A 15,449-nucleotide genomic window follows, 5' to 3' on the forward strand; every position below is an offset into this window, starting at 1 on the left:
TGAAACTTGTGGGGCTAGTTTATATTACTGCTGGGACCACCTCTGCCAAATTTAATTATTCTAGAATAAGTATGAAACACGTTATGCAACCTTTATGCCAAGGATGACTATGCTTGCTTAGGAAAACTACTATTTGAAATATAAGCGTAATTTTTCCAATTTTTTATGTTATATGGCATTGGGAATGTCCAGAGCACACAACTGTGGAATTATTTTGCTTAGTTCTCCTATATTTTGAAACAATGATACCATATAAAGAATGACATTGGATTTTCATTTTGCATCAATTTTTTTAAAGCAATTTTTTAGAGTGAAAAAAGGTAAAAATAGACAAACTGAGTGCACAGTTGTGTTCTTCATAAAATTCCGCTCCAGAAAACCTGCTACAATACCAATATTATCAAGTAATATTGGAATGATAGTTTTTCTAAGCTGACAGTTGGCTGAAGAAACAGGAGATGAGAAAAATAGACTCACATGATTGAAAATCATCCCATTTTATTTTAAGTACTCCAGTGTTCAAGACAAGACCGCAGCAGAATAATAAAATTTGGCAGAGGAGGCCCCAGCAGTGATATTCGCAAGTTCCAATGAAATCGAGCAAGCGGTTCAAAGTTTACTTTTTAGGGTAGTGTCCCCCCTTAAGGGTGTGACACGATAGTGTAATGGGTCAATTGCCACATACGCAGGTCCCTCTCTACTTTACATTCATAGATCCCTGGGAATCCTCGTACCCCTCTTGGTGCAGTGGTGTAGAGGTTAAGCTATCCGTCAGAACCCTGCGATGGCACGTGCTCCCAGCGATGGGCCTTGAGCGGCCAAGGTTGCTCCTCCCGAGCTACCAACCATTAATTTAACTGCCACCTGCCACAAAGGGCAGTTTGCTCACTACCCGGTGGGTCACGTGACCCAGGTGGCCCACCTGCCTCCTAGGTTGCTGTCTGGGGACCACCTGCCAGAGCCATACCCATGATTTTTCGCCCACAACGTCAACAATGCCAACGCTGACGCCGGCACTGCCAACACTGGATTTTCTGGTAAACAGGGCCTCTAACGCTATCTCATTAAAAAACTAAATTAAGCCGTCGAACCAAAGCGCGCGAGCACCACTGTATGAAGTGCAGTTGTGCAGGCTCTCTCTGGGGCTTTTGTTTCTGTCGTCCACTTTTTCCTCCTCGACCTTATGGCTTAAAAGATTTTCTAGATTCTAATAGGAGAGAATTCGCTATGATTAAAGCGGTCACAGCAAGAATGGCGCAGGAGAGCATGTGCACCGCAGCTTCGCCTGCTCCCCGTGCACTCCCTCCGTTCTTTTACAGCTGCTCCGGTGGATGTAGAGCCTTTGCAGGACCTTCTGTGCATGCAGAACGATCATGAGTGATTATCGAGAATGAAGGTTTCAAGAGTCATAAAGGCTTGCGAACTCTAAAGTACATTCTGCTTGCAGGAAATGAAGAAAACAGAAAGTGGCAGACAACGTCTTACATCTTTTTCCATACGCTTAGACTGAAATAAAGTTCAGCTCAGTTCCCTCCAGCCGCTTCGCTTTTCAATGTGCATGGATACTATGTTTCCCAGCTCGTACATTTGACTTTCCATCTTTTTCACGGTACCGTGAAAAACGTGAAGGGGGTTCTTCTGTGACTGTCAACGTTACAGTTGGCTGGCAATTGACCGGTAATGCAGGGAATGCTACTCGTCAAAGGGATGGTACTTGTTCAAAAGCCCGGATGCAGCCACGAACATTAAAAATCTCAAAATTTTGAAATTGGCTGATCCAAAGTCCCAGTCTATTCAAAATCCCAGTTCACTCGAAAATTTTTTGACACCATAGAATTTGAAATGCTAATCTCAGCAGACAATTCAAGCAGGTAAAGCGTTCCTAACCAGATATTTCGCTGACTTTAGTTGTGGCCCCCAAGACTCCACATGTAGGTGAACGCTGCGTAGATTCAGTGCAGCTGCTCGTCTCAAAGTAACTCGAATATGCTTTCTGTAGTTCAAAATTTACCGTGACAGTTTTAACAGGGCATCTGCACATCGCACAGCACAGGGAAATTTTTGCATTTCCCCAGCATCGAAACGTGGAGCCATGGCCAGCATTCGATCTCGCAACCTTGGACTCCGTAGCCAAATGCCCTAGCCACTGCGCCGCCACAGCAGGTACTTGCTGATGTTAAGCTGCAACTGCAACTTATGGTACCCTGTGCAACTCCTCAGAGGCTCTGTTATTCCTGCCAAAAAATCTCGCTCACCAGCTGCCCTTCATGGGGCTTGGCAAACAGAAGATGAATCGTGGAGGCGACCAGGTAGGAGAAGGCAAGACGCTGGAGCACGCCAGGAATGCGTAGTGTGCTCAGGTTATCTGCATGCAGTGGAATGCGCGATGCTGCAGCATGGGCAATGACGCAAGGCACAATGACATGCATACCAACTTAGTTTTGTTCATTAGAAAAAACAAATTTTTGCCGCTGATTTGTTGCATCTGGCTGCAGCTACCACACAAATGTGATACCTTGCCCACTGATATGACATGTCTAAGTGTTTGAGTGGTTATATCAGAAATCACCGGTCTCTAAGAGAGCAAGTCATGGTAGCCCTGCCTGCAATGTTGTAGACCTTGATACTTAGAACCAGAGTTCTTAGGTTATGTTAGTTGGGAAACTACACTTCAAAAAGTGACTACTCCCAGTGGCCACTTTGTGAGAGGGTTTACGGATGATGGACACATCTGGCAGAGGCTAACAGAAGCTGTCGCCATTTGCTGCCATTATCTTCTGAAGAAGATTTTGTTTTGCTTGTTTTACCTCTTCATTTGTCCCTAGGGCTATTAAATGTATGCATTTTTGTTACTGCATCTATTTCACTAGAAAGTTGTGTGTTTATCAATAACCTTGAAGTATGTAACTCGAACACAGTTTACGTTGCTGACCACAGGCACTGCGACAATGTGAAAACTAAAAAAGGCACCTCACTTTCTGAGGAAAAAAATTTTTAATTTCAGCGAATTGAGCACAAAGAATAAAAAAAATTTCACGGGAGGCATCAAATAATACTTAATACACCATAATATTTAGAACCAAGGCATGAATATATAGTGCGATTTTTTTCCTCCAAGATTTTTAAGGTAGCTAAAGTGACCTTCACCACCAAACTTAAGAGCCACTAGGCAAAGCCAGCTTTTCAATGACCTCGGGGGCAAATCATGCGGTAAGCAAGTGCAAAGGAGAAGGTGGCCATGGATATAGAAGGTGGTGAGAGTCACTAAGAAAGAGAAGCCACTGAAAGAGTTGACTGAAGTATGAAAAGCAAAGAAAGGCAAATGTGCACAGGACTGGGCAGCTTTAACCTTCTACTTGCTAATGTTACAAAAGTGGAACATAAGAAACTCAATTTTTTATTTCCCTTCAAAATTCCCCTTTCTCCAAAATGTTTCTTTCCACATACTGTATGATGATTGTGCAAAACAGCATAACTATAATATTTATTCTCAACTTGCTTAAACACCTTGCATTATTACTGGTAAACGGACATATCTAGGGCCTTGTCACCGCCAAGTGTTTGTGGAGCCCTTTCACCAGAACAAAAAAACGTTGAAATGAACAAAACAGAACAAAAGTACTAACAAATAGTTCGCGATTACGTGGATGAAAAATTTGTCTCTTTCACCGGCAGTGAGTTCAATGCAAATTTTCCTTTTCTGGAACATCGGCGTTTGGCAGTGGCAAAATGCAAAGACACGCCATACTCCTCTTATTCCTAGCTTAGAGTCCCATGCATTCGCCGGCTGGTGTAAACGCTGTCCCATTCTATCCATCAAATCTGTGGGCATAGATTTGCCGATGTTATTGGGCAGTGCATTTGTGGGCAGCATCCGAAGCGCATGCTATGTATGTTGGACCTGCCGCATGTCTTCGGGCTATTGCCTCACGGCTACATGCGGAGTCAGAGTTGTTCCAAAGCGAATGGGGCATCTCACGACCATGTGTCCCACCCGATGATGGCAAAGATTGCACGAAGCAAGAGACAGGGTGCATGCACGGTGTGGTCATGCACCATGCCCCCCACCTCCACCCTCACCCCCCCCCCCCACCTTACCCCACCTGAAGAAGACTGAGGCAGCGCGATACACGTGCAGAGGGTTTTCAGGTGAACACCGAATGGAACTACGCATGGGTTGTAATGGGACACGCATATCATAGCTATGCTGTCAATCCATTACTCAAGATATGCTCTCCTGCCTACCATGGCTTTTGAAGTGCTGAATGAAATACAGCTAGCATGGTGAAAGAAAACATTATTCAAGCATAATGGTTTTCTCTATAATTTGCTCTCTATAACTTGCGAAAACACTGTAGGCAGCCATAAGGTTGTCTGCAGATAGCAAGAAGAAATTTGCACTGCGAATACCATGAAATCTGTTTCATATGACATTAACATTTTGTGTATGAAAAACGCCCATGTTCCAAATAAGAGACATGGAATAAAACATGCTTAGTCAATGTAAATCTGGCTAAATTTTTTTCATTGCTGTTTCAGAAATAATACATGAACTTTTAATAGGAATTTTCACCTTTGAATCACTGCTTCAAAATGTGGTGTTTAAAAGGAGAAACCCCGAATAGTGACCACATGGAGATGGTGGCTTTGCTCGATTGCGGCACATGCATCTTAGGTGTTGCCTCTGAGATAACGTCGACGTCTCTACTGCTTCCGTATTTTAACATGCTATCTGAGCCTTTCTTTTTGAAGGGGGCAAGAGGGAGGGCTGGGGGTGGTGGCAATATCGGCTATGATTGGCCTGAAAACTTTGCATTATAACCGTAATAGTAGCTCTTTTAAAATTCTCCCGAGTTCTCGAACTCCCCCCTCCAATATATTTGTGAAAATAAGCCAAAAATAGTAATTTTTCCATCATACTGTCATTTCTACTGATGTCCACCACAACAAAGCATCAAAAAACAGAACGTGGCTCCTAGCACACAATTCCACGAAGAATGCTTAAATCTGCGATTTTTCATAGAATTGCAGGGAAACTAGAGGCCTTGCTCCCAAATGTTGGTCCAATCAGACTACCGTTCCTTAATAGGTGGAGCTGATGGGAAGTTTCACACCTGGTAAGATCAAAGAGCTCTGTTTAGAGCAGGGTCACAAAAACAGAGAATATTTTGGCAGCAATGCAAGCTATTGCTCTCTTAAGAACTATCCAAGAGCACTTTATGTAACACATGATTGCTACAACCACTTCCGCTGAAGACGCCACGCTCAGTTTGTACACTTTTGCTGCTTCGGCCGATCAGCGTGTGCATCAAAGTCATGGTATGGGCCCTGATCAAACATTAGTTATTACGGAGATCCAAATTTGACATCAGAATTCCCAAATTCCAAACCAGTAGTGATACTTGCTCAGTTTGTGATTTTGATGATGACCACTAGATTAACCGACATCTCACTCCATTGCTCCCATGCAAGAAAAAGACCATGCCTGGCAATCTTGTCTGTTTTGTTTATGGTGGTTTAACGTCCCAAGGTGACTCAGGCTGTGAGGGACGCCGTGGTGAAGGGCTCCCGTTCGGCCACCTGGGGTTCTTTAACGTGCACTGACACTGCACAGTACACAGGCCTCTGGAATTTCGCCTCCATCGAAATTCAGCCGCAGTGGCGGGGATCGAACCCGCGTCTTTCAGGCCAGCAGCCGAGCGCCATAACCACTGAGCCACCGCGGCGGCTCCTGGCAGTCTTGGGTGGCATCTAAAAAACAAGTCACTACACAAGAAACCCAAGCAAGAGACAAGCAATCGTAACTCACTGGCGCCAAATAATGTATTTGTCATGATGCCAAGCCCAAAGAGGATCAGGGTTCGCTTGACAATACGCAGGAGTATGCGGCCCCTGGTGACGGATTTCCGCAGCTGTGACCGTACGGTCATGGCCATCGAAACACCCATGATCCACACAAACCTGCACAGTTTAACACAGAGAATGCAATATTTTAGTCACAAGCATGTTTAAATCCCTGAACAGCGATAGGAGCACGCTGCTTGTTAATAAATATCACACTCGCTGATAATGGTTTCCAGCATTGGGACATATAAAAATGGGGGCATCTACTGATCGAAAAATTCCCAGTAAAAATCTTCTACCGAATAGATTGCAGTATCTAACAAAACCATTGCAGAATCTGGCACCTTGAACACTAAGTTTTCGATTGTAGTAAGAAGAAAGAAAGCCCACCTCAAGTTTTTCCAGTCATACTTTGCCCGACTTGGTATCTCACCCAAAAGCTACATTGCCAAAGGCACTAAGCTATGCTCGCGCCATAAGCATAAATTTAGTCAAACCTATTTTTGCACGCATCAATACATATAAGTTTTCATTTTTTCCAAGGACGATTTTTCAAAGAAACACTCTATCTAACGAAGCTAAAACAGGGGCTAGTTGGTTCGCATCATGGAATACTGTGCACTACTATGAAACAGCACAAATGATGAGCCAAAGAAACAAACACATACATGATACAAGGTGCAAACTTCATGAGCTAAAAATTTTACAAAAGGCAGGTGCTTCGTGTGTATCAAAGAGTTATGAGTTTGTGCCTTGTACGTATGTGTTTGTTTCTTTGGCTCGTCATCTGTGTTGTTTCATAGCAGCACGCAGTATTCCACGGCTATACCTAACAATTCCCAGTTTTTTCACCCCCCCTTGATTGATGTGCTGTTAGCTCGTAAGCTGTTTGCTGCAGTGGCATTGTATCTTTGAATTGTATTATTATTGTTGTATGACTTTACAGTATTATTCCGCATTACTGTATAGATTGTATTTATGTACTTGCAGATTTCTTTGTGTTCTCTTGTGCCATGATCACTGGTACTGTTTAATATATTTTCCTTCTCCTGCTTGGACATACAATACGTCTGCGGTATTCATAAATACATAAACAAAATAAAATCTGGGTCCTTATTCACTTGTCATCCCCCTTAGGGTGCATCTTTGTATAGTGCACTGGCATGTTTTTAAGCCCTGACTCAACTCAGGTGGATGCCCTGTATAAGTAGCAAGCAAGAAAGCAGCTGCTTATGCAAGCAGCCTTTGTTAAAAATCTCCAAAATACCCAACATTATCAGGTAATACTGCCAAAAAAATTATCCGCTCAAGCAAGCAGAGCATCTAGATCAGTAAAGTAACACTTAGCACGTACAACAGAATTTTACAAAGTAAAGCTTTGAAAAAGAACATGATAGGGGCAATGTTAGGAGACAAAAAGTATGCATAATGGGTTAGGGAACTAACACGAGTAGATAATACCCTAGATGAAATCGAGAAGAGGAAAAAGTCAAGCACGGGGCATGTAATTTCAGAGAACAGATAACCGATGATCGCACGGGATAATGGAGTGCATTCCAAGGGAAGGCAAGCATAGCAGGGGGCAGCAGATTGTCAGGCAGTTGGATGAGACTGTACAAAGTCTGCGAGGATAGGGTGGCTACAGCCGACACAGGACAGGGTTAAATGGAGGGATATGAGAGTGGTGTCAGTCCTGCAGTGGACATAGTTAGGCTGGTGACGATGAAAATAGAGGTGCTCAGACCATAAAAATTTTTTATTATACGAGTGCCTTTACTTGCATAACATTGGTGACCCCATGGCTTTCAGGGTACAATGTGATAACTTGAGCACTTGGCAATTAAGTAGTCTGTTGGCTTAGAAAAGATATACACAAAAACATCTTCTTGCTTCGTTTATGATGCTACGTACTGAGTGCACGAGGTATTTGACAATGCTATTATCTATTGCCACAGGCACCAGAAGTCTCACCACATCTATCCAGGTGTGCAGCTTCTTGTATACTGACATCTTATCATTCATGCTGCGTAGTTTGTTCCTCGATGGAAGCGTACAGGTTGATGCAGGAAATGAAATGCTAGGCAGTCCTCATTGCCCTGGCTGCACACCACAGCGACTGACTTTGAACTGACAAGATTTTACTGTATAATCATTTGTTTAGGGCGGCGGTCCCACGCTTTTGCGGCCACTGGCCATTTTTCACAATGGGCCTCCCACTTGTGATAGAAAAGCAAGTTTTAAGCTCATTAGAAAAACGAAGTTAAGTTTCAATGGCATGCGTTGTTAATAGCAATAATTGTCGCACGAGTGAAGTGAGCAAAAAGCTTAGTCCATAAAAAGAAGGCTGCACCAAAAAGAAGGCTGCTTGTGAAGCATTTAAATAAGTGCTAATCTCTTAGCACTCAGAGCAGTTTTTGGCTCCAGTGCATACTTATTTAGAATCTGTGTTCCAAAAAGAGCAAACACAACAAAAATGGCACAATTGTGGGATCTGCACATTCCTTTAAGCGTGCAAAATTTCTTTCAGCTGCAGTTGTAGTTCTTTAGTTTTCGTTGTTCATAGTTAGCCACCAAACCTTAGCTCAGAGCAGTCTGGCGAACCCAGGAACTTTCAGGCTATGCCACTTGATTCTACAATTCAGTATGTACTAACTAAATAAAATGCATAGCACACAGATAACTCCAGCAGGCCATGATAACCTATCTGGCAGCAGCTGAAACGGACTCAGGCTATGCCCAAAAAACATTTAAAAAAGTGATTGTACACACCAGCTGCAACAAGTTACTTGTACTGAGACAATACTTGCCTGGGTTCAAAAGATTGTGCGCCTTTAACAAATAAGCGAAGAAGCAAACCATGCAGTAAAAATATTTAAGTATGAAGGTGACAAGCGTTTAAAGTGACAATGCTTAGCGTGGCAGAGAAATGACTTGGATGGTGCACAAGTATGAAGCCTGCTCACTACCTGAGATAATACAACTTATGCACTTGAAAATTTAAATATGAAAGCATCGACACTGACCATGGGAAGACTAGATCAGCCAGGGTGAGCCCATTCCATGGGGTGTGGTGGAAAAACCAGTACTTGCCACCACCATAGTTGACAAACACCATCAGCACCAGTGAAAGCCTGCGCACAGAACAGAGCATCACAAAAGAGGAGTCACCATTGTGACAGCACCACAAAGGCAGGCAGGCACACACAAAGCATTTCACCTTTCGGAAGAGGGCTTGGAACAGGCAAAATGATAATAGCATGGAGCAGCTACAGCCGCATTTGGAGCAGGCACTAATGCAGGTCGGTTTACCACCTGAACATTTAAGGGGGGACGAGGGTCTTAAAACTAACCTTCTTATTTGTGGCTAGAATCTCATGAAATTTTGCACACAGATGCGTTTTTGTCTTCTGATTCCAAAAATGTAGTTACAATTGAGCTGGTGGTCTTAGATCAAAAGTTATCTTACAAAGTCTAGTGAGTAATTAGGTAATTTCTTAATGCAGCTTTAATGAATATTTTCATTGCATTTTGTTGCTTTTAATTACATGAATTGCTAACCAGAGGATTCCCATACCCAATGACATTCTTACTTCTTTTGTTTAGGCCACGTATAAATAGGAATTTACAATTAGCTTAACGAGTTCCAGTGTCAAACACTGCGACCTAGTACTCTCGACATAGCATATCGGATGACATGCCTTTGGAGAAAAACAAAGAATGTCACTGGGTATGGGAACTCTCTGCCTATCAATTCATATAAATAAAAGTAACAAAATGCAATGAGAAAGTTTATTAAAGCTGCGTAAGAAATTACCTAATTATATTCTATACTTTGTAAGATTTAAGACAACCAGATCAATTATGATTACATATTTGGAATCAGAAGAGAAAAACGGATCGGTGTGCAGAACTTCATGAAATTTTATCCATAAATAAAAAAGTTTGTTTTAAGACCCTCGTCCCCCCTTAAAAACATTTGAAGCAGGTCATTGGCACTAATAAGATTTATTGCACATCAATTTAAAAAAAAAGAAACACACTTCAAGGCATGACTAGTAATGGCATGTTACGTCTACCCAGAGTAGTAAGACTAGTGAGATCCAAAGTGGTGTCCAAGGTGGCCCTTGCCACCCTGAGGCCTCGTCTGCCCCGTGACCTACCCTCTGAAGGCATCCAGAGAGCGCAGCCGTTTCTTGGGGGCTGCTGCAGGTGCTGCCTGGCCATCTTCAACTGCGACTGCAGTGCCCAGTATGCCTTGCTGCAAAGCAGAGAGCGTTGCAACCGATTAAGCTTTCAACCAACGGACCTACATCACAAGTGCCACCCCTGCCACAATGCATTCTGGGAGCTGTAGTACTGCAGCGTACTGCACTGTAGGAGTTGTAGCGTGGCGCGTGGTGTGCGCTCAAGTGAGCTGTCCTGTGTGTTGAGGGGAATCCCCCAAGTCTGTGGGATACGTGGCTTCACCTAATCAGTGCTATGCACTGTGGCATCGGGCAGAGGGCTCCAGATTTTGTGATGCCTCAGAAAGAAGAAAGGTCCCCAAATGAGCACCTAAAGCCAGGCAGAGAGGTAGCTGATGAAGCAGTATTCAGTGGACTTAGTTGCCTTGTTCCTGTAGACCAGTTTATGTAGGTATAGTGCTTATATTTCTACGTCTTGAATGTGCCACTACACCCAACTGTACATTTTATGTGCCGCTCAGTTCTGCTGAAGGCGCTTACAACGCGGCCAGGGCGTGGCCGGTTTCACCTTCACACTTCTTTGTCACGCCTCCATCACTACAGTCTCTGCTTGCTGTAATGCATGTATTTGCTCCTTATACATCATGCCACAAAAGCCGAGAAAGTGTCGTTACTATTTCCTGGAATTAGAATGAGTGGGATGACAAAGCACATTAACGTGGATTCCTTCTTGACATTTTTTTTTGCACGCTAACCTTTGACCATAAGTCATACTACTGACCTTTCAGCAACGCAAAATTAAAGCTGGAATATCACCTACATCTTCCTCAATATTCTGTACAGTTAACAATAAAACAGCCAAACAAGCTGGCTTGCGACTGTACTTATGTCGGCCTGTCAGTCAACATGCTCTCAAACCAGTATTTGAGAAAGTATATTAGCCTGTAGTCCTGCACAAACTCTGATGGCTGAAATACAATGACCTAAAATCCAACAAAAAAAAATAGTACTGGAATGGTGTTCTCAAAAATTAACTGGAATGACCATAGCCAGAAAAAAATAAATAAACATCGAGCTGCAACATCCATCTACTTCAGAAATGCTTAGCAAATTGTGAGACAACAGAAAATCACGTGTTAAAAATTTCTGTCCGAGATGAAAACAAAAAACAAAAAATAAGTCCCCAGGAAAATATACTCCATCTTACACATTTCCTCTTTTGAACGTTCATCATGAACTGAATTTGACAGAGAATACTATCTAAGCACACAGTGATTATTTATGCTGAACCAAAGGAAACCAAAATTAATTTTTTTATTGTAATATACTTAGTGACTACTGTTGGTTCTTGCAGCACATGCTGAAGCACGCTGAAAAACACCTGCGCCAAAGCCAGACTTCATTCCGAGGCTAACAAGGTGCTAAAACAACTTGCACATAACCTACAAGAAATATGTCAGCCACTCAATACGAGAGAAAGCACCAAGACAAAAATAATGAAAATTACTTGAAAAATTGAAACCAAAAACATGCAGAGCTCAAGGTGACTTGACAAATCTCTTTTAAATGAAAAAAAAAAAAGTTTTGGAAAAGTGCTAAAAAATTGGAGAGAAAATAATACTGCTTAAGCATATTCAAAATGAGGAATCACTGCAATGCAAAATAAAAACTTCCTTAGGGTTCTTGCTGTGATTGTACCGACCATAACTACGTCAATCTCGGAAGAAGATATCGCAAGGTTCTAGCCCTTAGGCAAAACAATATACTATATACAGTTTGTAAGCTGAGTTATCCATGTGCTAATCTTGACAAAGGCTCACAAAAGTGCTCTACAACTGAACTGCAGACATACATGTGTGTGTATGTAAAAAGAGCACCTCATTCCCAAGCTAAACAATTACTCGGCATGCTTAAGGAGAATGCAGGGTTAAAAGGTGAAAATTTAAATACTATTCTGATAAAAACAAAATTTACTGCACTGACATATACCGAGTGTTTCAGTGAACACTTCAAAGAATTCCTAGAAATAGGGAGTTCGAAAAAGGCAGAAAATCTTTTCAGGAACGAACTGCCAGCCATGGAAGACGTCAGTTACTACAGAAAAATCATTCTAAGTACAGTATACCGCTGCGGGTAAGTTGACCTTCTTTTTTCCTGCAAAAGCATTTAATGTGAAATCAGGAGTAGACTTATGCGCAGAGTCAACCTATCTGTGAGGCCTATGATAGTTTCCGCCGAGCCACAGGCAGTCCGCGCCTCATGTTGGTTCCTGCCAGGATATAGCTTCATGTCAAATTTTTTTAAACATCGTTAAAATTTGTGTGCAAATTGGTTCTGCTATGAAAATTTAAACTGTACGCTGTTTACTCAGCTTGCTCACACCAGTGGTTGCTTTCCCTGATGAGCGACAGACCAGGTAGACAGTGCGACAAAAAACTTCCAGTAACCTCCAGAGTGTGCGTAGTGCTGGAATCTGAAACTACAGGGCCACTGGCAGTTCGGTAAGTTCAGTGGTTTGGTTTGCTGCTAGTCAGCCGGCCGATGGAGGGCAGTTACAGGCTTTGATTTCCATTCACCTCCGACTGCTGTCCTTAAGACTGCATTGTTACATGTTTTTAGTACGCTAGCACTATAACCACAAATCTCAGATTTCGCCGATGTTTGTTGGTACAAAGACTCTTTCCAGGTGGGCCACCTAGGTGGCAGCACTATCACAACCTGCGTCTCTTAACCGCTGCACCACTGCACCAAGAGTGTTATGAGGACTACCAGGGATCTAAGCATGTAAAGTAGAGAGTGACCAATTCTGCATATATGGGCATTAACTTAATCCATACGCTTAATGCGGGAGTTTAAGTCCAATTTTTTCGCCAATCTATGTCTGAACCCTTCTTGACCTTGAAAACAGAGCCTCGAACCGAAACCAAAGTGAAAATCGAACCGCTAGCGCACTTAATTCACACTTGACCTAACCACGCTAAATCGTCCGTCATTTTTTGCTTTCAGCTGCGTGTGCCACGAAGCCATCACGCAGAGAGTTAGAGGGGAAGGAGGGGGGGGAGGGGGGGGGGTTACGGGTCGACTTGTATTTAGAATCAACTTTCTTTAATTAGCAAGGGATGGAGTTGGGGGGGTTGACAGACTTGTATTGGAAGTCTACTATATGCGCTAAGAAACAGCAGGCAGCAACTTAACAAAAATTACCTACTTCATTAGCTACTTAACTACTTAATCAAAATATGACTGTGCTGAATACTGCGTGAAGGTAGACAACTTCTACACTAAGATATAAAAAATATCCGAGCAACAATACAATTTCTGCAATCTTGCACAGCATCATTAGTCTCTCTCATCGCTCTAAAACACCTGCTTCAGCTATTTTCCGAAGCTTCATACCTGAGAATCCGACAGAGAGTGGCTAGGTTGACTGAAAGCTGAGCCCAGCCTGAAAACAATGAAAACTGTCAGACAGGTCTAAGGCTAAGTTTCACGACTGCATTGCAGTGACAAATACAAAACAGCTGTTCACAGCAAACTGTACAGCACATCAGCAGTACTAAGACAAAACACTGAGTAGGAAAGAGTAAGTACCATCAGCAGCAAAAGTTTTCGGGATGCATATTCTCAGAAAATTAATTCACTGTAGGGCTATCTCACGTCCTAGTCGATTGGTGCTGTTACCAGCGCACGGAGCCTGCAAGTCCCATCATACTTTCAGAGATTTGAGATCACTGGCCTATGTGCATATATAGCAGTAAGTATATTCCCGTACACTCGCATCCTGTAAACTTTTGCTGCTGATAGTACCATCTCAACATAACTATCAACACATACATAAAGTTTCAATTGCATGCATTTTGAGTAAGTTTTGAAAAGCTTATGTAATATAACTTATGTAATTTATAAAGCTTGTGCACAGAAATAAAAAACGAGTAATAACAAAGCTATGCAACTGCCTAAACCAATGTGCAAATAAAACAATACTGAACAACTAGCAGGAACCAAAATGCATGTGATTAAAATGCCGCTTTCAGTTCCCTGTGAAGCTTGATGCAACAATAACAAAATTTAGTTGGTAGCAAAAGGTGCTCTGGCAATGTGATAGAATATATTGCTTTTCAGGTTGCGTGACTTTGTAATGTGTTTCATTACAGCCTCACAGAAACACCTGCCAGCCTTAGGGTTCTTTACCCGTACTGATCTGTGAACAACAATATCATGCGGCTGTACCATATCAAAGACAGGCAGCATGCCACTATACACGTATGTAGGTAGAGTGCAGTCTAATTACAACAACATAACTATCAGTATGTCTTTTGTAATGATCAGCCAATTTGGAATCTTGAACTTATGCTTATGCATTGTTTTATGAAAAAAAAAAATTATAAGTAGCAAACCACAGGGTTCGCAAACTGGGTTCTGCGCGGCTCTTGGCTTCCTGAGAGTGCTTTCTGGGTTCCTCCCAGCAGCTGAATCCATGCATGCCTCAACCACCAAGCTTCTTTTAACCCCTTTATTTTGGGACTAATCATACTGCAGTTGCCTGAAGACATATACTGAAGTGCTTTTTTGAAAATTCAGGGATTCGAATGTATGCAGCTTGTAGGTAGAGCCCTGCAAGTCTTTTTGCGCCAGCATTTAGACTGGCGACATAATCACAGATTAAAACTGTGATGATGTGCAGGTGACATAGAGATCATAGCTCTGTGCTGTGAGGAGAAGCTCAGGGATGATGTCACAGTGAGTAAGATTTCAGACATCCGGTGTCCTTGCCTACCCTTCTCCATGCCTCGTCGAATGCTGCCAAGTAATGCTCTATGGGCTTGACCTTCAATGGCATTTGGTTTCTTTTTTTGAGCACGCGTTCCTACCTTGAAAATTCAATGTCCTCTCAATATGACATCATGCGCCACTACCTGGCGCTGTGCAGTGCAGAGAACTCTTAATGATCCTGCGGCTTTATATGGTGATTATGTCACCATTTCAAATGGCAGAACAAAAAGATTTTGTGTGCTTCCCCCGCAGGCTTCCCATAATTCGACCCCTTTAAGCTTGTCGAATTCTAAAACCTCTTCAGCTCCCCCTGAAACAAAAACCGTACTAAAAAAAACCCAAACAGTGACAAAAGAGTCTTCAAGAAAGTGAACAATAAAAGAAATAGCTTATAATTTCCATTTAGCTTTCTATATTGCCCGCATGAGGATGATACTTATGCTTCCTTTTGGAAACTTTGCTTCGCTAGGCATAAATTAAAAGCTACCCCTGCTAGTCCAAAACTCTTAGCCTAAGGGTCCATCATCAGACCTAAACTCGAGTACACATGCACCGTCTGGAATCCTCACACAAAACATAATATTGAGGCAGTGAAAATTATCCAGTGAAAATCTGTTGGATCTACCTGCAACAAATATCGTTCTACTG

General features: G+C 42.5%; 1 protein-coding gene across 5 annotated transcripts in view; it reads right to left on the reverse strand.

Annotated features, from left to right (window-relative positions):
• The window catches only part of Hgsnat (Heparan-alpha-glucosaminide N-acetyltransferase), an 86,422-nt gene that overhangs the window by 45,862 nt on the left and 25,111 nt on the right, over positions 1 to 15,449 (reverse strand). For all 5 annotated transcript variants that reach the window (XM_089583951.1, XM_089583950.1, XM_089583949.1 and 2 more), the window contains 5 exons: positions 13,425 to 13,473; positions 10,005 to 10,102; positions 8,868 to 8,975; positions 5,810 to 5,961; positions 2,256 to 2,365 (listed from right to left, as the gene is read on the reverse strand). In XM_089583951.1, coding sequence (XP_089440077.1) covers positions 2,256 to 2,365; positions 5,810 to 5,961; positions 8,868 to 8,975; positions 10,005 to 10,102; positions 13,425 to 13,473 — 517 coding nt within the window. The remainder of the gene's footprint in view (positions 1 to 2,255; positions 2,366 to 5,809; positions 5,962 to 8,867; positions 8,976 to 10,004; positions 10,103 to 13,424; positions 13,474 to 15,449) is intronic.

The sequence above is a fragment of the Amblyomma mixtum genome, chromosome 3 (genome assembly GCF_055824585.1).
Source record: "Amblyomma mixtum isolate Tamu chromosome 3, ASM5582458v1, whole genome shotgun sequence".
Classification (NCBI taxonomy): Eukaryota; Metazoa; Arthropoda; class Arachnida; order Ixodida; family Ixodidae; genus Amblyomma; species Amblyomma mixtum.